The 22,747-nt window shown below is 38.0% G+C and overlaps 1 protein-coding gene across 6 annotated transcripts in view; it reads right to left on the bottom strand.

Moving 5' to 3' along the window:
• DISC1 (DISC1 scaffold protein) overlaps window positions 1–22,747 on the bottom strand; it is a 212,953-nt gene that overhangs the window by 94,623 nt on the left and 95,583 nt on the right. For all 6 annotated transcript variants that reach the window (XM_072856341.1, XM_072856342.1, XM_072856343.1 and 3 more), the window contains one exon: window positions 12,028–12,216. In XM_072856341.1, coding sequence (XP_072712442.1) covers window positions 12,028–12,216 — 189 coding nt within the window. The remainder of the gene's footprint in view (window positions 1–12,027; window positions 12,217–22,747) is intronic.

Below are 22,747 nucleotides of genomic sequence, written 5' to 3'. Positions count from 1 at the left end.
TCCCTCTCTAGAGTTTTGTTATTTTTAAGTTTTCCCAAGACTGTCATTACTTAGCACGTAAACAGAAAGCACACAGAGAAAAAAAAAGAGCTAAGCTAACTAATTTTCACACCTATGCCTTTGTAATTCCATCTATGGTGCTAAAAAGGACAATACAATGTTGGATAGTTCAGTCAGTGTCTAAGGCTTATTTAAATGACATCTCTCTCACTGCAATAATATCCTGCCATCTGAGAATATGGCTGACCACTTCATGAGCTGACAAATGATGGTACATTACACTGGTACTTACACAGGGTTTTTTCACAGGTACTGAATAGAAGGAATAAACTTCAAACCAGGGTTTTAACATTTTTCTGCTGGGATGTGCAAATTTTTATTTTGATCACTAGATGAGAATTACAAGAACATTTACATACCCATAAGATTGTATATTGGAAACCTGAAAATAGGAGAGCAATACATTTCATTCAGGTCATTCTTTTACTGCAGTCACAAGAGTGACTGCTACAGGTGATTCTCTTGGAAATGCCACACTGCAAATGCTTGACTTGTAAAGAAAATTATTTTTCTCCTAACTAGAGAGAAACGTTGTCCTAAAATAAAAAATTCACTGCAAAAGTCAAAGGGCTATAAGTTCACTGAACTAAAATCAAAGTAATTAGCTTTTAACTTAAAAACTAAAAATATCTGTTTCTTCTTTAACAGGAGAGGTCTACCAACTGTAAAATGTATCATTTGGTGATAAATCTGAAGGATTTTCTAGTTAAAAGAATTTCTGACCAAGTTCTCTTTCTTATGTGGACAGCACTTCCATCAAAGTAAGAGGACCTGCATCCAAGCAGCTCAGATCAGAAACAGATGCTGCAGTTTCAATATAGCAGAATGCCAGAGGTGAAACCCTGAACTCTGCTGAAACTGGAGGAAAACCTCTTACTCATACCAATGGATCAGAATTTCTGCCTCTGTGTATTTTCAAAATTCTCTCTCAAACAAAACATTCAAAATCAAGAATACAGGAGATCTGCGTTTCCCGCTGTTTTCTGCAGGATTTAACATTTTCCAAAGGTTCTTAAATTCAAGCCCACAGGAGACATGGCTGGTCCCTATTTGCTTTTCTCTGGCATGAAGCACAGATAATTTTTCTCTGTACAATGTTTTAGAATACAGGAGCTGGGAAAAAAAATTAGTAGAGAAAATGTTACTATGACTTCTGATCTAGATATAGGATTGTTTATCTGCACAAAAATACACATCGTTTCAGCCTGTCATTTCCAGCTCACATTGTTAATTATATTTCAATGCACCTCACTAGATAAGAGGTATAATCCAGCCAAAAGCGTATAAAGGTTGTAGTCCAAATTATGCAATGTGTCTTCCAGCTGATAATTCCAACAGGTAATGAACTGTTTAATCTTATGCAGCTTGGCAAACACCGCCTGTTTATCTTTACCCAAGCCTTCAACGTGCACATCAAACCAAACATATCTTCCGCAAATATGATGGCTGAATCTTCTTTTCAGTTAGAATCAAAGTTTTAATTATATTTTACTACAATATTTTTGTATAAAGAAATAAACCAGGGTTCAAACACAACAACAACAAAAGAATAGTCTTTGAATATTCAGTTTGATGTATTTCTCACATTTCTTACATGATCTCAGCCTATCAGTTGAAATCTGGCAGGTAATCAGAAATAATACTAATCACTAGCACCTGCTGCACATGGACCACAGATTCTGTGCAATTATATGTGACAAAATCCCTGGTCTTATACCATAGCCTGCTGCTACCGTCTCCTGTGCTTAAGTATTGAGTCCACGGACCTCACAACATAACTGTAACAGAAGCAGTCGTTACCTCCACTCCTCGTACAAGGAAACCGTGGCACAAATCAACTGAAACATGAGCAAACTCTCTCTGTTCCTGCTCTCATGAGAAGACAAATCAAACTGAAGGATATAGAGTTCCAGCTCCAGATCCCAGGCATTAGCAATTCCTTGGTTTTCTGCCTTTTACTCCAGTTTACGTCTCCAAGGACAGAGGGAGGAAGAAAATTCTTGGATGAAAACTTCCAATTCCTGAACAGGAGATACAAGGTACTTAACTCTGCTCTAAATAATAATATTCCCATTGCCTCAGAGTAGTCAGTTAGGATTTAATGGAAGCACAGAAAAAACCAAAAACTTAGAGAAAAAAACCCAAGAATTGTAAATACATTTTGTCTGGGGAATCATAGTCAGAACAAATAATCTCTCTTTCTTCCATTTAAATTCTCTGTATTTCCACTTTTGTACCTTGGTAAAAGGTGTGAATTGGAAGAGGTTTTCTATTGTAAAGCCTTCTTTAGGATAATGCATGCAGCATTAAAATAATTTTGGGGACAAAAAACAGCTGTTCTAGAGAGGATTACAATTTCAGTGTTTTTATTCTGTTTTTATCATCAGATATTATACCTCCCCCATCTTTCGATAAATATTTTCCATTACCCCAGATTTGGTTATATGTCTGCGTAACTGTGGGTATAAAGTCTGCAGCATGCTTGGAACCTTGTGGTGATTCAAGTAAAAAACTATATAGAAGATGGTAATTTCATTCATATTAAGTAAATAATTAAGTGAAAAGTCAGTCAAGGATGATAATGTCCCTATTTTATAATATCTTAATTACAGAAACCTTCATTTAGCTTGTATCTTTACTACAGTATTTGCAAATACCTCAAAGAAAACCTTAAACCAATAACAACAAGAAAGAATGAGCCAGAAAGATCTAACGACTCTGCATCTGACAATCAACAGGAACAAAAACTGGAAAAAAACCCTGTATTTTCATGAGGGACATCTTGTATTCCAAATGGAATGGTATCCCAGGGGTTTCTTTTGCTTAGATGTTCATACTCCTAGATGCTGTATCTGAATACTGCCAGTCAATATCAAAGCAAAGATGAAAGGTAATGTCTCAGAACATTATTTTTCATTCAGTCAGGACTTTTCATTCAGTCACTGAGGTGAATTTACCATCAATGTAAGGAGGTACAATTCTTTACAAATTGCATGCCTTTAGGCAAGCACAGAATTAGACTCGTACACTGTAACCCGAGAACACTGCCAAAACTCTTGAATGAAAACTTTTGGGTGGAGATGTATTAATGTGCTAAGATTTTGTATCAAAATACATACCTCTGAAAAAATACCTGTAACTAAAAAGTTAAACAATATCTTCACTCCAGTTCTGCTGCAGTATAATCCTGTTCTAGGACACTGAGTTTACATCAGCGATCCCAGATGACCCAAAACAACATTTTCTTGCTTACAGCTAAAAAAATTAAATAAAATCCAAAACATTAACTGAATGTAAAATGCTGTACTATTTTTATCTTCAACCTGCAGAAAGCCTGAATCTTTGGAAGGATAACTGCCTGATTGGTTTCACTGAAGTGCTACTTGAAAACAAACGGACACTATTCCTTAACTACCCTATCCATCTCTACACTCATTGTCAAAAGAAAGTAAATGAGGAAAAGCATCCTAAAGTGTCCTTTGCACGTTTTAGGGACCTGAAAATATCATGCCATGTTAACGTAACTTGAACAATGTCAAAAAAACAAGAAAACAAAGCAAAACCCTGCTGTATGACACTACAAATCACAACTAATATAAAATAAAGAAACCTGTGAATGCTAGGCCAACCGTTTACTGACTTTTTCAATAAAACTTCAGGTTTTTAAGAGGCCAAACACTGTTTTCATAATTCCAACCTGTTAATGTTTCAGGATCAAGTTGTCAAATACATGCTCTAATCCCATCCAACAGGTCCTGACCAAATACATACAGGCAGTACCTATAAAAAATGGCAAAACAAACAGAACCACAAAACCAATTACCTGAGTGTCTCGGTTACCTCATCTGGGAGACAAGGAAAGCAGTATTTCGCTTTCTTTGAAAAGTAATTCGATCCTATCGGTTAAGCATAACTATGTATGTCGGCAGTTTTTTTGGTCCTCTTCTGAGCACCCACCACCCTCAGACAGGTTCCACCTTCCTACCTGCCTCTGAGCAGCTCCAGACACAACTTTATCTTTCTGCCAAAACTAGAATTCTCTTAATGCAAGATCTAGAAATGGCAGCTGTAAACAGTCAGGAAAAAAAGAGCTTCACAATGAAATAAAACAGAAAGTACAGTAGCATGACAGTACTATCTGCTCAAACTCCAGAAGAAGTGGCAAACCTTAAAGAGTGTTTGTTGGTCATCACCAGGGCTAGTGTCGTGCTAAAGTAGTTAGAATTGCATACAGGAACGTGTTCCATCTGTCCGATGAGCAGAAGACACTTTTTTTTTTCTTTCTTTTTTAATCCCAGCTTTCTGGCATCTTAGCATCTCATTCCTTCTGAAACTAGATATAGTCATTAAAAAAAATTTTTTTGAAAGTTCAGTCTGGGCCCAGTATCTCAGAAGATGCAGCTGCAGAATTAGAATCTAATGAAGAATGATTAAAATTGGTGGTACACACTTCCAAATTTATTCCAAATTCACTTATCTGTGTTGCTTCGTATTTATCCTGTTGCAACTCAATCAGTTGAAGCAGCTGAACTAAAAAGTGGAGCAATGCAGAAACCTAGAACAGAGATGGCAAATCAGGAATAATTTGGTATTACACACACCCCAAAAGTTTAATGCACTGTGTATACAGCTGGCAATAGCATTTCAGATGTAAAGGAAGAAGTTGCCTGGCATACTATCAGAACTGTCTGCTTGCTTGTTCGTTTGTTTGTATGTACACCAGCACATTAAAGTACACATGTTGCATGCCCATCTCTCATTGCAGCAGAAGGCTGTTCAGTAGCACTTTTCACCATCAGATTGCACTTCCATGATTCCAACAGAGCCACTCTATATTTCTGTGGCACTACAACTTAGGAAACCTTGATGTCTTCACTGCTTATCCTAGCTAAAGATGAGATCATCATTTTCCCTGAGGAGAGCCAGCATAAAACTTCAGACCAAGCTATGTTTCTTGCACCTGGTACGTAACTACCCCTATGACTGCAAAACCAGTACCAGGTCATTTCAGGAGTTATTATTCTGTGTGTAATTAGGTCATACTCCTGTCTACAAAGAAAGAGTATTACACAGGTATACAAAACATTTCAGTAAAGTTCATACCATCAGATCTCAGAAGAAAAAGATAGAAGAGAAGCTCACCTTTGAGCATCAACAGAGAAATGGCCTGATCAAAAGACCCCCATAGGTATCAGTGGGCTTTGAACCAAGCTGCTGTGTTAGTTCAAGTTGCCTGAACACATATTTCATATTTCCTGCATTACAGATATTTGCATCTAATTATATAGAATGGCCAGATTAAATTTAATACCTCCATTGCATTTATATAAACTAAACTTCTATCCTCCAAATGAAAATCATAAAGTATTTTACATATTTAAGTGAACAACACCAGACAAGATGACCTTTATAATCACCATTATAAGAAACACAATTACAAGTGACTCAAGACATATGGCAAACCTAATTATGCTAAAACAGACTGGTTTCCAATCTTTTCAATCCTGACAAAAATTGATATCTAAAATAAAAATTTATTACATGTTTTAGTTATAGGAAAAGCTTAGCAGAACTTAAATCTTTACATGTTACTAAATTCTACAGATAACATTTATCAAAAAAGGCAATTCCGTAACACAAAAATCTCGCAAATACTTACAATTACATATTATTTAACAGGGATGTTACTAAAAAAATTGTTTTACTTATTTTATATAGATTTTGTGGAAGCATGACACGGAATAAAAACCATCAGTCTGAATTTGATCCTCAAAGCTTGATAACAATTCAAAATGCAGTGACTACCATTACAGAATTATAAGACCAAAAGATGTGTATGGGTATACTTAACCTGAAAGATCCCAAGTGCTTTAAAAATGACCCAAGAAAATGAGAATCATGCTCACAATCAATGAAATGCAGACAAGCACGCAATATGTGTAACAGTACAAGTCCAAGGAAATGCAGAAATGCCAATTTTTCAAATGAAACAGCAGAGAGAATACTGATGAGCAGAGTGCAATTACTCATGCTGTATTTGGCCATGACAACACAAAAGGAGCTCTGCAAGGTTGGGCTTCTTGGGGGTTTTTTTTGTTGTTCTTTTTTTCCTTTTCTTTTCTTACGTTGACCTGGCTTTTACATGGTGCCTGAAAGAAGGCTGCAGAGTGCTACTTTAGAGCATCAGTTAAACGTCAGCTCAGAATAAAGGATGCTACCAGCTGCACTGCCAGTCCTGTTCCTGCATCACCACCGAGGGTTTTATACCTTCTGTGAAAGCTAAATAGAGTGAACGCTTGCTAAATCTGACAAGATCACTGTTTTAAATAGAGATGGCCATAGACATAAGCAATAAGCTGTTCCATTTCACCACTCACTTGAATGACAACAAGCATTTCATACAGGTATGACATGGAGAATGTAATGACCTTGCACAAATTAGAAGTGGACATACAATGAGACTCAGAACAGCTTCTTCCTCATGGAAGCCCATCTGTTACATGCTATGTGGTTCTGCTTTAATGATTTATTTAAACAGAAGCAATCAAAAGGTTCAGCTTTTCAGTTTAGAATCAGATAATCACTCAGACACAGGATGAACTGTGGAAACAATACAGAAAAAGCCTATTTGGTGCAGAAAAACCAGCACGGAGGAAAAAATTAGAACCGCCACCTGAAAAATCAGTAAAGCAAGAAGTGGAATCATTTTTGTCATGTCATAGGCAGATACTAAACTGATATTTTTTGAAATAATTGAAAGTGGCATAAAGTTTTTAATAATCTTTAAACATTTTCAAAAAGCATTACAAAAATCAGTTAGGAAGAGAAACAGAGAAGCTTTTGTGTAACAGCTATTATTAAAAACAAATATTTACACTAAAAAAAAGAAAGGTTTCCCAGTGGGAAGCACACTGCATGTGTGTCTATTATAAGACTTTCAGTGTTGAATCTGTCAGAATAAAAATGTGTCTTTAAAAGAAAATAAAAATGTTTTGCAGAATAGGTCATTAACAGTTTGGTAAAACACATCCTATACAATTGTATATGAAGCACAGAACCTGCTTTTCATAAATATTTCAGTATGCAAAGCCAGCATTACTTTAAGCAGCACCACTAGTGGTTTCTGCTGTCCACATGATATTAAGCTTCAGACTAATTAAGTGCATCCTCCATAACAGCCAAATATGCAGCTTTTTGAACAATAACTGTAAAAAGATTAGGAGAATTTTTGTTACTCTTCAAAGTACATTCTGAACACACTTTATCCTTAAGTAGCTAAGTCAAAACATTTTTTATTTTAAAAAGCAAATTAAAAAAAATTGACTTGGATAGGTTTCTCTTCTGTTAGAGGACAAAAAGCTATGAGTTATTCTGTGCAAGCGTGCAGAGTATGTGCACTGAACAAGAGAAAGAAAAACTGAATGTGAAAGAAAATTCCAGCTTCCTAAGAAACCCCTCTGCTACATCTAATTCATTATTTAATAAATATATCTGTTCAATTCCAGAAAGCTTCACTCTATAAGCAGGCTGGTAAGAGCTTTAGGACTTACACAAGCAGTTTCTAAGACAATAAAACTCAGTGATGTCAATGAGACTTGAGCAGTAGAGACTGAAGCATCAGCCTCCAAACAATAGTTTAAAAAACGGGTTAAAAAGCTATTTTGATGTGCATGATAGCCTTTATTTTATATTTCCTCTAAAAATTAATTCAGTACAGAAATTCTACTTAAGATGACTTGGCAAGCACAACCTAGCAATTAGATCGCAAAATACAGTCCCCCCTAGTTTTGCGCATATATACATTATTTACCAGGAGATGCTTTCCCAAAAGTGTAATAGGGGCAGAAAATGGCTGAGTGCAGCCAGAAAAGGAATTCAGCAAATGAGGCAGGAAAACCTGCCCGTCAGTACTGGTAATGAGGAAACCAAGACAAGAGGGTAGGTTTCATTTCCAGCCCTGGGTTACAAATGCCAATCAACCCAAGCCAGGATTTATAAGCACAATCCATCAGTTTGGCAGACAGGCAAGTAATTAAGCTTCACTTGTCTGGAACACGAGTTTGGTTGTTTTGGGCTGCAAAGCAGTTCCCTTCCTTGCCATAACAAAACCTTCTGACTTTATAAGGCAGATCTGCTCAACAGTAAAGCACAAGACCTTCAGCAATTTTCCCAGAACCATTATGTCTTAGACTACAGAAATACCTGCAGTCTAGAAGAATGTAAAGCTCAGAGTATCACTTGATTTCAAATCTGTTTATTTCAAGTGATTAATTCAATCATGATTGATGCTAGAGCAATCAGGAAACTCGGTTTTACCACCATTTCAGGTAAAATTACATGACCTCTGTGTCCCTGGCTTTCTTATCTGTAAAATGGCAATAACAGTTGATCGCTTTTATAGAAGTGTTCTGATGCCCTCAGAAGAAAGTTACTGTCTACAGGGCAAATTAGTACTATTCATCCTAAAATGCTAATAAATAGCATTACTTGTCGATGCTTCTATTATCCAATGGGAAAAACATACTTTTGAGCGTCTCTAAAAATATGAAAGGATTTTTGTCAAATCTCCTTTACAGGGAGCACTGACAGCTCTCAGCACAGCAAGCCAAGCCTGATTTTTGTACTACATCTGCAATATCTTTTATACTTGGGCAGCTGGCACAAAGTGAGAAAATTCATTAACATGCTAATGATGTGTCCTATTTAAAATTCCAGCTCTGATTATTGTGTGATTAAGTCTCTTCCCTTGACGTCTACTTCCTTATATCTGCATTACTGTTAGAAATCAACAATTATTAATGAAGTAAAAAAATAGGTGATCAATTTATACACAAGAGAAAGACAAACATACACACATATTTTAGCATTTCAATTTCTTTGTTTAATGTTTTCCAGACAAAGCTGTATTATCTTCAGTTAAAAAAAAAACAAACCAAACCAACACAAAACAAACAAACATTTCAAAATAAGTTTTCAGCAAGTTCACAGGCACAAAAGATAACAGTTCAAGTGCCAGACGACATAGAAATAGCCATGTGTAGGAATACCTGCGCAGAAGGTTTAAAGATGCTATATTAAAAAAAGAGGGAGGGCTCCTGACGCAGAGAAAGAAGATTATTATTCCCTGGAAACATCATGAAAGCAAGAACGAGAGGAGACAACAGCTCCAGTTGATGCGATTACCTTTCCTTGAGAAAAATGAGGCATCTCTTTTCTACGCTGAAAGACATATAAACCCCTAACTTATTTAAACCAGCATAAACCTTCACTTTCAGTAACCTATGTTTAGTTTATGGATGGATGCCCATTTCATAAAGAGTTGAGCCAAAGTGTAGCACAACTGTGCCACAAGGAGGAATCACAGGTACATCCCTACTGCATGCTAGGACACGGATCAGCCAGCCTAGCCCAGATCATTTTTGCTGTTTAAGTTAGCACGGCTAATTTGGCCTGAAGGGCTCCCTAATGAACTCTGGGCAGACAAATAGTAAAAAAAGCTGGAGGACAGTAACATCCTCAGTTAGTAGAGTTACATGGAGAAAGGATTTCTCTCCCTTGCTCGTAGCTATGGAGGGAGAAGTCAAACTAACCAAGAGCAGGCTGCACCAAGCAACAGGACCAACCACTCACGCTGATTTAATGGGATGACCAATGTCGTGATCTAATGTAATGACCAACCACTCACACTGAGCCCATGCTGTGCTGCTAGCTCAAGCAGCAGCAGTATTTTAGGAACCATTTTCCTGCCAGACTACACTCTCCCAAATTAGTGTCACCAACAGCAGCGGGTCAACACATTCCCCATGACAAGCCCCCCACCTCTGCTGCATCCCTTATGCCAGTGACGGCACTCCCACCGCGTGCTGGTGGGTCTCACGGGTCTGCTAACGCCCTGCTCACGTCAGGTTTCTGGTCAGCACTGAGCTGGCGTATGGGATGGGGCAGGAACAGGACGAAAAGGCAAAACCACTCATCTCAGCAGCAACACGGATTTTACTGGCTTAAATGAACCACAAAGCCTGAGGCCGTGCAGTATGTCAGCTCAGCTACTCCGACGCAAATCGCACCTTTCACAGTGCAGGCAAAGCCAACGCAATTATCTCCAGTTCTTTTGAACAACGGGAAAAACAAATGGTAACAAAATCATATTCCACTTGTTTATGCTTTATTCCCCAAACATAGAAGTACTGTGCAAAATAACAACTAGTTCATAAAAGCGGATGCCATCTTTAAGATACAATCTGTTTACTATTTTCCAGAGAGTTTAGGAAGGCTTTTATTCAATTAAATGTGTTGGTATCAAACGCATACTAGCATTCTCAAACCTAAGTGAGTTTCTATTTGTTAAAGGAGAAAATGGGGTAGGTTACACACAAGGGGGTAGATGTGAAGATCTCAGATTTCAATTTATGCATCTCTGACTATGTGCTTGATAGAGTTTTATTTTACACAAGCATAAATTTCTCCTTACACCTACGAAATCACAATCAATTAAAAGAACAATCCACATAGTAAACACCCAGTGTTTTGCAAATTATTGTCATAAACTGTAGGACAGGAGAGATCAGACCAAGACGACACCTCATTACAGCTACATAAATGCAAAGGGGAAAAAAAGAATCCATGAACTGCAACCAATTCTGTTGCTTCAGCAAAAGTCTTGCACAGGTTTTGTTTAAAACTCTGCTAAGAAAAATACTAATGAGAAGTGCATGTGTATTATAGGAAGTTTAATTGTCCTAGAAACAAAGGAGCAACAAAATGGACAGATTGGAAGGTCAGAACCCCTTCAACTCAGTTGCAAATCCAAGCAATGAGGAAAGTACTGCCTGGTATGGGTTTGAATCACACAGTTCAGGTAACAATGCTCTACTTTGAGAAATCATTTTTTAAATTTTTAACCACCTAGTTTCTAAGAAAGTTCTTATCTGGTAGAGTGTGAGTGTGTGTATATATATATATATTCCTCTGTGAATCTTTAAAATATTGTCTTAAGCATATTCCATTGCCTACAATTTCTAAAATAGCTCTTGCCTATCCACTTGTCTATGAAGAAACTTCATATACTTTTAAAAAGAGGCACTTTCCTCTCTTCAACAAACCTACTGCTTATAAGACCCTGAAAAAGGAAAGACATTTCAAACCCCCAGAGTTTTAAAGTAGCTCTCAGATTTATACTTAGCTGTTTAGAGGTAACTATAGTAGCTGTACATTTGTAGTCAATTAAATGTTATTCAGCCTTTTCATTTAATCAAGCCGCAAGGCCACTTCATTTGCTTAACTTCAGGAGAGGGTATAGCAGACGAGGATAAGCCAAGTCTAGGACTGCCTTTGCTCTTTTGTTGTCAGTAGCTTTCCCAGTAATTGCATAGAACTTTCCCAACTCCACCATGACACTGCAACCCAAGCACACTGCTTATAGTTGTATGTGAGCTGTGTTTGGCAAGCTGTTTAACCACCCCCCCCAAGCATAAGTTTACAAAGAGAACTCTTGCCTTCAGAACCAGGCATCCCTTGCACCTCATACATTCACACTCATCACCAAATATGCTATATATATGCACTAAATATTTAGTTATATATACTAAATATGGTTCTATTGTCACCACCAACGGCATCTACTGCTTCCACATAAAAGACTACGTATGTTTCTCTGTATGTGAATAAATGCACAGTATCATCATCATTATTACAAAAATGGGCTTAGAAAAGAAAGTTTTTGAGAACTGGACTAAGACAGATCTCCAAAAGCTGTATATTGCTGGATATCCCTTCTCCCCTCAACCTTCCCCACCTCCAGTGAAAACAGCTGAGAGCATATTCAGCATATTGCTTATCTAGGTCCTGGCCAAACTTTCCTCAGAAAAATCACTATGTTTTGTTAAATCCAGGATGGTTCATCAAACCCAGTAGACTTCCAGGTGCTCATGACTGAGCAAAAGCTGTAACAGCCTGTGAACTACTTACCAAAGGCAGCCTCTCCTTGTTCAAGTTCTTGTTTCAGTCTGGTGTAATCATCTTTAATTCTCTCTAATTTTCGGACATTTCTGGCACTCAGAGCCAACAGTTCATTGAGAAGTCCTTCCAGCCCCTCCTTCTCAGATGTTAATGATCTTATCTCTTCTGTCAGATCCTTCGCAGTACCGAAATTACTTCCTGCGTGTTTTGTGGGGGCAGGGGAAAGAGGGAAGAAAGAGACAATGAAGCAGACACTTGCAACATCAGTAGGTTACACAGCAAACAAGGGAAATTAAGCAACTATACATCCCAACAGCAAATGAAAGACCAGTTTTGGGAAAAAAAAACAACCCACCCACAAAACTGCTTTGCAACCATCCATTTCATTTACATACTACAAAAAGAATCATAATTGTAGCACATTTAGCCTTACACACACAGAAATAGTCTTTTTTTAATTATTATTATTGATATAATTTACATTTTTGGAGAAAACTTTTTCCTAAAGTCCACACTTCAGAAAATGTCATACTGTAATTCACTGATCATTGCGGTGTGATGTGTCAGATCATTTTCTTGTTTTGGAGGACACTTCAACTCACAATACTGTTGAAATAGATGCCATCAATTTGCTAGACCCTGAAGTATTTCCTCCTTGAACAAAGCAGCACTATGCCGTTATTCATAACAAGCACCAGAAGGTTGTTTACAAATTACATGCTGCATTTCTTAGATGGCATGCACCCCATGCAAAGACCATCAGGAGATGTTCTTCTGAGAGAACATTTTTAAAAGTCAAAGCTCTGCACTTCTGGCTCTCCCTGAAGCATGAAACCTCAGAGACTGGCAGAATACCTCAGTATCACCAGCTCACACTGCTCTGGAGTTTTTAAAAATGTTTGGTTCTTTTGGACAGAGATCCATAGTCAAAAGTTCAATTCCCAACCAGTTTACAGTGTAGCCTAGTAACATTTGCCCACTTAACCTTTCTGAAAACCATTTTTATAAGAACCTAGAATGTTTCCTTACTTCACAGAGAAGTCTTAAGTATAAATGCAAGATGACAGCAAGATGCTCAGCTATTAAATGATTTTTAAATAGCAGTAGAGTAACTATTACAATGCTACATTTATACAGCTGTACCTGTGTCTTTTCAATGATTCAGCTACCTGACGGGGGGGGGGGGGGGGAGGAGGGGGAACACACACCACACCACAGAAAAACTACAAAAAATCCACTGTAATCCTTTAATCTGAAGAATACTTGACAAAAATAATTTCCATGTAGACTTGCCCAATACAAGACAAAAGATCTCTATCACAAGATCTAAACTCTAGCATCATCCTAACTTAGCAAAAATTTGGTGGTATGATCTAATAAGTAAAGGCATCTAGTAAGAAAAGGCACTTTGAAAATTTAGCCTCAAAGCAAATATTAATGTAAAGCACATCCAGTCACACATATAAGATCTCTCATCAGCTTCTGAAGTATGTGCAATGACTTTAGACTCCTGCAATAACTTTATAATACCACCAGCATTATTCAGATATAAAGCTATCCTTTGACTTTTTTTTCAGGAATATAATAAACTGTTGCTTATACACAACAGATCAATTAAAAAGTTTATTTTAGGAAATTAAGACATAATCTAAAACATCAAATCCATATCAGAGTATCCTAAATTGTGGCACTACATCCTTTTTACATGGTATCTCAAAAAACGTTAGTCACAAAGTCTTAAACAGGAATTGTTTGGCTGCTGTTCAGTTTCTTCAGGACAGGGGAGCAAGAACGGGACACAAGTATTTACACTGGTCAGAAGATGGCAAACCACCGCCAGGCTGCTGGGAGCAGCGCCGTTCCTCCAGAGCATAAGAGTGCATGGAAGCACTTCCAGCAAATAATTACAACCATCCTCCCAGAGGAAAGATGCTGCTGCAGACTCGAGTGGCCGTATAAGGACAGGTGTGCCAAAGGGAGACTGCACTTTCCAAAACTTTGGAAAAGACTGTATCAAATAAATCAGGTTTACAGACTGAACATTGCTAAGTATGGTAGCCTTGTTTGGTGGTTTTTTTTCAATTTAGTCCTAAGACTATAGTAGTTTCAGTCAGCCTCTTTTACTTGGTTAAAGCTGAACTTCTTTTGTTTCTTTTTACGTGTTGAAAACTCTCTTATTTCTAATTCTCAGCTAAAATCCTGTTTGCCAGTTCCATCTTACAAAGAATTATACAATCAAATAACTATAAATATGCTTTACAAATAGTAGGATCTTATGGCTTACCAGTACATTTATTGGGAAACAACAGCACAAATTTTATTATCTTAATCTGTCACATTTCCAAATGGGCAAAACACAGCAGCAAGATAAGCAAGACAAAAATCACTGGACAAATAGCAGATAGTCTGATGCTTCTAAGGCAACATGACTTGCAGTTAAACAGTGCACCTTTACTTCACCTGAACTCATCCCAAGCATCAATGCACAAGAGCCTTAATAAAACATGAAGGCAAGAGATTCTTCATTAGAATCTGGAGCCTGCTCTTACATTTCAGAAGACAGCAAGGAAAAAGGTATGATATTACATATGAAAGTTTTATACATATTGAATGGATCTTAATTCCCAGAGGGGAAGTTTATATCAAAACTGAGGCTATGAGGAAATGGCATCAGATATATGTACCCAAAAGCCAAAACTGCCTGATGCAGCTCCCCCTGACAGCAGAAATGTCTGGAAGCCTGCAGTGAAAATTCAGAAGAGCATATACAAGCTCATGCACCCCAAGTGCCATCAGTGACCTCAATCACAGCAACCAAAATAACTGCTTTCTAAATGCCATAAGAAGGTTAATTTAAAAATTAATATATAATCCCTAGCTGCCAGCATAAAAAAACCACGCCCTCCTGGGGTTTTTTTGTTTGTTAAGAGATGAAGTCACATTGGATGCTATAGAAACATTCTGAAGACATGTATCAAGATATTTTATTCTGCTAATATCCTGAAAATGTTAAAATTCCTCTTTTTGATGATAAAATAATTATTTTGCCTAAGTGAACACAATAACTGTTCCTTTGTCAGCCACTCAGAGCTGTGTTTTATATAGCCATACTGCTGGGACAGTGCTAGTTGGCTGACATTAAATAAATAAAGTCAGTCCTAACTCTTCCCAGGAAACTCAAAAATCACTGAAGCTAACAGGACTGCTCGCTCAGAAAATCTGTACAGAGACAACAAAACTAAGGAATTAATAGTCCAAGACCAAAGCTGAGCTTCTGGTCTAAACCAAGACATGAGACAGGAATTCTATGAAGGGGACTGAAGGGCGAAATGCCAATTTTCCCATCCTTCCTCCTGTCTCGCAGTGACGCCTACTAGCAATGTGCAATTTTAGCCACTGCATACATGTTCATATAAACACCCTGGGTGCAAACCGGCACACCAAATGGGGTAACCCACAACTTCAGAAAGCGGTTTACAAACGTCCAGATAGAAAGTCTGTTGCTCTATCAGAATCTTAAATCTATTCCATTTCAACCTGAATAAATACATGGAATCAACAGTGCTTGGATAAAATGCGGGGGAGGGGAAGGGGAGGAAAAACCACATGAAGTAAAGTTGGGATTATAATAAAATCTGAAATCATTCACATAAACTTGGCCGAACGGATTATACTTCTACAACTACAACACCGGAAAGCTGTATTTTCACTTTCCACCTAATTTGAAGTATCCAGTGCTCTAAACACGTTGAATAAAATGCTTGCAGTACACTGTCATACAGGGCTGAGTATGTACACTTAACTTTGAGGGGCTGAACCTTACTGTTATCTCAAAAGACAGCAACAAAAACCCAGTTTAAACTTCCTCCTTAATCTTGTCCTGTGGGGCTCTCTCCTCACATACATCCTTCATCCCCCGCTCTCTACAGATACTGAGATCAGGTAAGCTCCAATGGCTTGATGCGAGGGCAAAAAATACCAGACAAATCAAGGCAAAGCAACCCACACTGGAAAAATTTAAAAAAAATTATACCCAGCCACAAAGTAGTTATATAATTACTTTTACTCACTGTAAACATAAATAGTATATTTACCTTATTTTCCTCTCTTCCCAAAATGTTACTTGTATGGCTATATACTACAGCTAAATAGTGCTCTGCATATTAAGTATATTTTCTCTATACATAGTTACATGCCACAAATTCATGTCCATTGTAACAGATCATTGTTAGATTTTATTATACTGGGCAGATTGTTGCCCATTTAGTAGCCTTAAACTAACATATCATTATTTTGATACCATTTGCCAGCAAAAATCGATTAAAAATATGGTTTGAAATCCGTCCCATTTTGTAAAAACTAACAAATGTGTTATTATTTAAGCTTTATTAAATATTTCCCCTTCAAAATACAAGACAAAGTTAATGGCCCACAACTTTTTTACTCCCACTTTTTCTCATATTTATGCCAGAAATTACATATGCTCATAGTTTCCATTATTCATACTCGAAGCAGAGAGGTACATCCCATCCCTACTGAAACTATGTTCATTATAGTATAAGCAAAGGAGCAATTTTTGCATAACAGTAAAGCATACCCACTGGAAATTGGCTTGAATGCAGGAAAGAACAGACTGGTCGTTAGTTATTATCTATAAGCTAATTCTTCATAGACTAACACTACCTTTAATAATACATAAGAAAGTGAAAATTTACATTTTAGCTTAAGGCATTTGCTACCATGGTATTTATCAATGGTGCTGGAATTCAAAGCTGAAAATCTTCCACCCTGTGATTAATGAGAATACAAACTGATTCCAACACCAGAAAAGTAATTTAAGAAAATAAATACCATTCAGCTGCTCACAAAGAAAAGAGAAAAAGCTAAAAGCATGACAGAAATGTAAGATTTTTGGAAGCTCTGCCAGTGTGTCTGCACCTCTGAAAAAACAAACAGCAAATGAGGGACAGTCTACCATCTCCTGAAACATTTTACAGAATTCCATTATATTTGAATCACAATTATTGTTTTTAAGCAATAACACATGCCAACACTTTTATGAAGCATAATGCAACTAAATGACTGATGTGATCCTGAAAGGTAAAGTAAGAAAAAAATCCATCAAGAAGCAGGCAAGAGACCCCACAGACATACATTTGGCAGAGGAATTCTCTGCCACAGAGAGCCTCTTGTACCCGGCCTGAACCAGTTGCCACAGAGCAACCTAGGAATCCAAAAAAACAAGGAGCAAAAAAAACCCAACAACAATAAAATTTAAAAGCAGTAACTGCAACTCAAAGTCTCAAGTGAAAATTATCAATGAGAAAAGGCACAAAAACTCCGAAGAAAGAGGCAGAGGTTTGGAAGATGGCAATTCAGCAATACTGAGACACAACCTGTTCCAAGGAGCAATAGCTACTGGGGACTGCCGGGCCACCAGATGCTCTCAAGTGCCTGCACTATGGGTGACAAGCATAGCCCAGGAGCACATTAGTCCCAGCAATTTACTATGTGCATTAGCCAATAAATGGTTGTTGCGAGTTACATGGAATTCTCCTTCCACATGGTAAAAAATATCCAACTGAAAGTGACTCCAAGGCTCAAGGGTCACCCAATAGCACCGACACGTGCATGCACGCAGGTTACGACACATAATCACTTCTCCCTCCCTCATATCTGCCATTCACCTTATGCCTTTCAATCTCTGGTGCTTTTACATCTCCCCTCTCTTGCCTTTGCCTCCACTCACTACTGCTACCAGTGAAGAGGAAGGCACATGCTGAGGGTAGGGGAACACCCCAGACCTGATCTCCATGATCCTGAGGGCTGCATGAAATCATCACCCCCCTTTTTACCAGCCAAGCCAGGAAAGAAAGCCAGAGAAGGATCAGGGAGAGAAATATTCATGCCACCTAGGTTTAGGCACCAAAAGTGCACGCACTGAGGTTCAGAGGTTTGTCACCTCGGCTCCCTGGACAGTCAGTGGAAAGAAGGACATCACTGTCCCCCTTCCACAGACTGCACAGGGGTTGTCTCGCATCCCCTCCAGACCACAGCATAGCCTTTCTATGGGGTGACAGCACCTTCCCTTCACAGCTCTCCCCATCTAACATTTCTCCTTTGATGTCTCCTTTGAGCACAAAACCCTGGAAAAGGAACTGCCAAAGAGGTTACTCAACCCTCTGTCCTGCTCCAGGGATAGCAGCTTAGGTAACAGGGGAGAAAGAGAGCAAGTTGTTACATGATCGACTAACTTCTGCAACAGAAGCAATGAGTTTCTGCTGTCTGGTCACATATCATGCTGGAACTTCAGGTACAACAAATTATCCTTGAAGTTCACTGAAAGCCACTAATATCCAGCAGTCTCATTTGGAAATTAGATAAAAAGACAAATAGCATAGCTGTCTGCAGTCTGCGTGACTGTTTGGGAGTTGGTTTGGGGGGCTCACCGGCATTATTTTTAAAATGAGTTAACAGGTTTGCCAAAAAGTACATCGCCTGCAACAATACACGGTAGTAAATTTTACTTCACGGAGCATAAAGCGACCATTGTGGGAAGACACCCCAACACACAGCATTGTATGCTGAAGCCAGACATTGTGATACAAACATGAAGAAGAATTAATCTCAATATGCCTCTGAGCCATCAACCCAGACTGCTGCTGGAAGCAAGAATCCAAAAGTGGGGAACCACCTATGTCATCTGACAAGACACAGGCCTCTATCAGACCCCAATTTATCAAAAAACTAAGCCTTCATAAGAAGGCACAAAGAGGCATTGGTATGTCTGCCTCCAAGACTAGCCAAGTTCTCCAACTGTTACCAAACAACAGTTCTCAAACAGGTAAGATAAAAAAACAGGAGCACCATCGCCTTCCAATGAAAGACAAATAACAAGCTGCATGTAGCACATCTGGGGAAGATCTCAACATCATGTTGAGAACTTTATGCCCATCCATATTTCTGCATGCAATAGCAGAATACAGCACAGGCATGAAAACAAGAAATCCACATTACCAAAACACACTGAAAATGTCCTTCAGCCTGCCCTGGCATCTTCCAGCCTGACTGCTCTGTCCCCTCTCTAACACACTTATTCCCAACAGGAATGCTTAGCACCAAAGCTGGAAGGCTGGGGGCTTTTTTGTTACAGTTGCTTTCCAAGTCATGCAGAAATTGCCCTAAATGAGCAAAGAGCAGGCTAAGAGGCAACAGACCCAGCATTACGATTTGTGAAAATATGCTATCTAGTATTTATGTCATGCTATCTATAAACTACGCTACTACACTGACATAAGGAAAAAACCCTTTCGTTGTACTGCTAGAAATCATCCCACAACAGTATTTCTAATCAGCTCCTACTTGCAGGTATTTAATGAAATAGAGATAATGCTAATTATAGGATGATGACACAAGATCTCTTAGATCGTAGACCGTTTTAAGATCAGAAGGTTGGGGGTTTTTTTAGCCACTCACAAGTCACCTCATTCTAACTTCTGTGTTTGGATCTAATTTGTATTTGCGAAGACATAAGGAAAGTTAATGATATGTATTTCCCAGATAACTACATAATGAATTCAGTCTTTCATTCACGTCTGCTCAGCTCCTTGCTAGCCACTTTCTGGCTATCTAGTCCCATGCTATTACACATTCTCAAGAGAAAAAGAATTCACAGAGTATATGAAGACATTGCAAAATATATCAAACAACCTCTTTTATTCAAATATAGGAAACAGATGAAACAATGACTAAAAATTAATTTTAGTTTACATCCTCCCTCCTATTCCCAAATTATTTTCTCACTAAGGAAAAATGAGAAGCACACCATTTCTCACATATTATTTGCTCTCCTGCAAACCAGCCTAAAGTAGGAAAATAAATTTTAATAATATTTCTACAGTTACATTCACACTTGCTTACATATCATCCTATTTGAATTTTCTTACTGGCTTAGGATTATTTCATCTGCAGTTTATTCCCCCCACAAAGTCCGTGCTAAATAGACACACAATGCTAACAGAAAGGACAGAGTATCATGTACTGCCATGTTCTTCCCATTACTGCTGACAAAATTTTTATAAGCATATTAAGAGCAACTGTTATAATAATCACATGCAGGTTTCTAAGCACTGACATTAAGGTGTTTTGTTTTAATAAAAAAATCTACTAATGCTAAATCATAAAATTTCATTGATAAGTATTTACAAATGTGTATGTCAACAGCAACGTCTCATGCAATCAGGAGTACTTGTTAGCTATAATTAGGTAAAGCTACTGACTTAAAAACCGTGAACAATATAGTATGATTCTACTAATTATGTTTGGAGAAAAATTCTGGACTAGCATCGCAGGAGTATTAACTGCAAGTTATTTATCACAACAGGCAAATGCCAATCAGAAGTAAGGGAGTTGTTGATATAAAGGATCTGAATTGTAGCTGTTGATAGAAATACCTCTTGAACATTTAAGCACAGGCTACTGCTTTTTTTTTTTGTCCCCCCAAATGAAACCTCACTGGGATTTAATTAATCTACTATATTTATTCTACGACTTTCAATAATCTGAAGATTCCCAAACCTCTTTCTCCTCCAAATTTAATTTTACACTTCTTCCAAGGAAGAAATAATAGGGAGGAGAGACGCTTACATATGTAGCATCCTCTATCTTTACAGTATCGTTTATTATACAGTCTTAAAATGCAGGGTATTGGTATTGACAGGACTAATAGAATTGTTATGCTTACATTGCATTTATTGTGGTATTATCCTCTCAAAATAAGATAGGCTATATTCTTACGTTTTCTGGTGCAAATACACCAATACTGTAAATCAATGTATTTGGAATAGAAAGAACAGTTCACATAGAAGATGAATGTTGTCTGAAGCTATCAAGGTATCCAATTAAAGGCTGAGGTATATATCATGCTCTCCAAGTCATCACATCATTAAGTCATCACAAGTAAGCTCTGAAAACTAATGTATCACTTAATAACTATATTCTTAAGGTTATCTAACTTAACTTTTGGGATACATGAATCCAGATGTGTGCAACTGTATTCAGTTACCTTTTTGCTTTGACACTGTTCCAACATCACTTAACTCTGACTGTTTCCTCAAGGAAAATGCTACCTTAAACAAAAACAATGCAACATCTGTTTAGAGAAAAACAGTTGTTCTCAGTATCCATTCATACTGTTGTTTTAGGAAATTGTTTGAATGAATGATCTACCTGCTACAGTAAAAAAGCAGAAATAACAGACGTTTATCCCTGCCTGATGCTTTCAGACTAAATGAAAACCTCTACGACCACCAAACTTTATTCTTACTGCATATTTATATATACACTATAATTCTGCCTGAATTTCATGCTATTCCAAGGTTGTCCTTAAATAATTGCATATTACCCAATTAAAGATTCTCCCACCTTCTAACGATTTAATATATCCAGGCTGTTGATGAACATTCTGTTAGCTGCCTGACAGTTCAGGGGATATGTACATAGAGTATCTTGCTTAAATCTTAACCAGTATTTAAAAGGTTAAGACCTACTTCTTAGCTATGCCTTATATAAGAGGTATCATTCATTTATGCCTAACACAGGAATACACAGAAACCGAATACTTCAGCCTTCTCTGTATTATCCACTGCTCACTGTTTTCACCAAGTAAAAAAAAAAAAAAAGCAGCGCTATTTTTATCTCCTCCTTCCTCTTCCCTTTTCTGCATTCCTTCCTGACTTGTTTCTCTGCTAGCTACAATTCATTCTGCATCCTGGCTTTCCTGATTTTATCACTTCATGCTCTAAGCCTTTTTTTTTTTTTTCCCCCACTTCTAGATCTTTAGAGAGTTAATATTTTTGATTCCTTTATTTCCCCTATATCCTCCGCATACTACTCTACATTTAACATAAGCAAGTACCATCACATCTACTACATGTATCCATTTCTTACAATGAGGTAAAGAAATTACAGTATCCACTGTCACAAAATTACCTTTCGTCCTTGATTTTCAACCAGTTGCCTCCAGAATTTTGCCTTAGTAACAACTTAGGATTGTACCATTCATAGTCATTAAAATTCCCTGAAGTAAGAGTTTTTCAGAGTAAGAATAAAAAAAAGGAACAGTGCTTCTTACCAGTGCTAAGAAATAGCACCGATACTTGTTGACTGGTTAAGGGATCAGGAGCACAAGTAGTGTACTCCTCTATCCTTCCAGTTGCAGGGAATGATGAGGGAAGAAACAGGAAGAGCCAGCAGATCAACGCCTGGCTCCGAGCCTGGTGTCACTGGCAGAACTCTGGGTTTTTTGATCATGGGTCGGTTTACACAACACCAGGTCTGCTGGCGACAGATGGGGTACACCTGTCTCAAAGGGGGAAAAGGATCTTTGCACAGGAGTTAGCAGGGCTCGTTGAAAGAGCCTTAAACTGGATTTGAAGGGGGAAGGAATAAAACCAGGCTCACTAGAGATAAGCCTGTGGGCAGCACGCCAATGTTTGAGGGACAGCGTGCTAGCGAGGACCTTCAGTCTGCCATCTCAGTGGAGGCAGGGGATAGAGATCCATGTGGCAGCAAAGACGCAAGGGTTATTGGTGTGTTAGAAACCACAGAAGCGCTCGAAAAGGTCACGTAGGAATTGGGGCTTCTCCTCGCAAAAAGGTGGCGGGATCAATAGCCCAACTGAAGTGCGTCCACACCAATGCCCACAGCATGGGCAACAAACAGGAGGAGC

Source organism: Ciconia boyciana, chromosome 3 (genome assembly GCF_034638445.1).
Source record: "Ciconia boyciana chromosome 3, ASM3463844v1, whole genome shotgun sequence".
NCBI lineage: Eukaryota > Metazoa > Chordata > Aves > Ciconiiformes > Ciconiidae > Ciconia > Ciconia boyciana.
The sequence above is the reverse complement of the archived record's forward strand: the minus strand, read 5'-3'. Positions and strand labels throughout refer to the sequence as shown.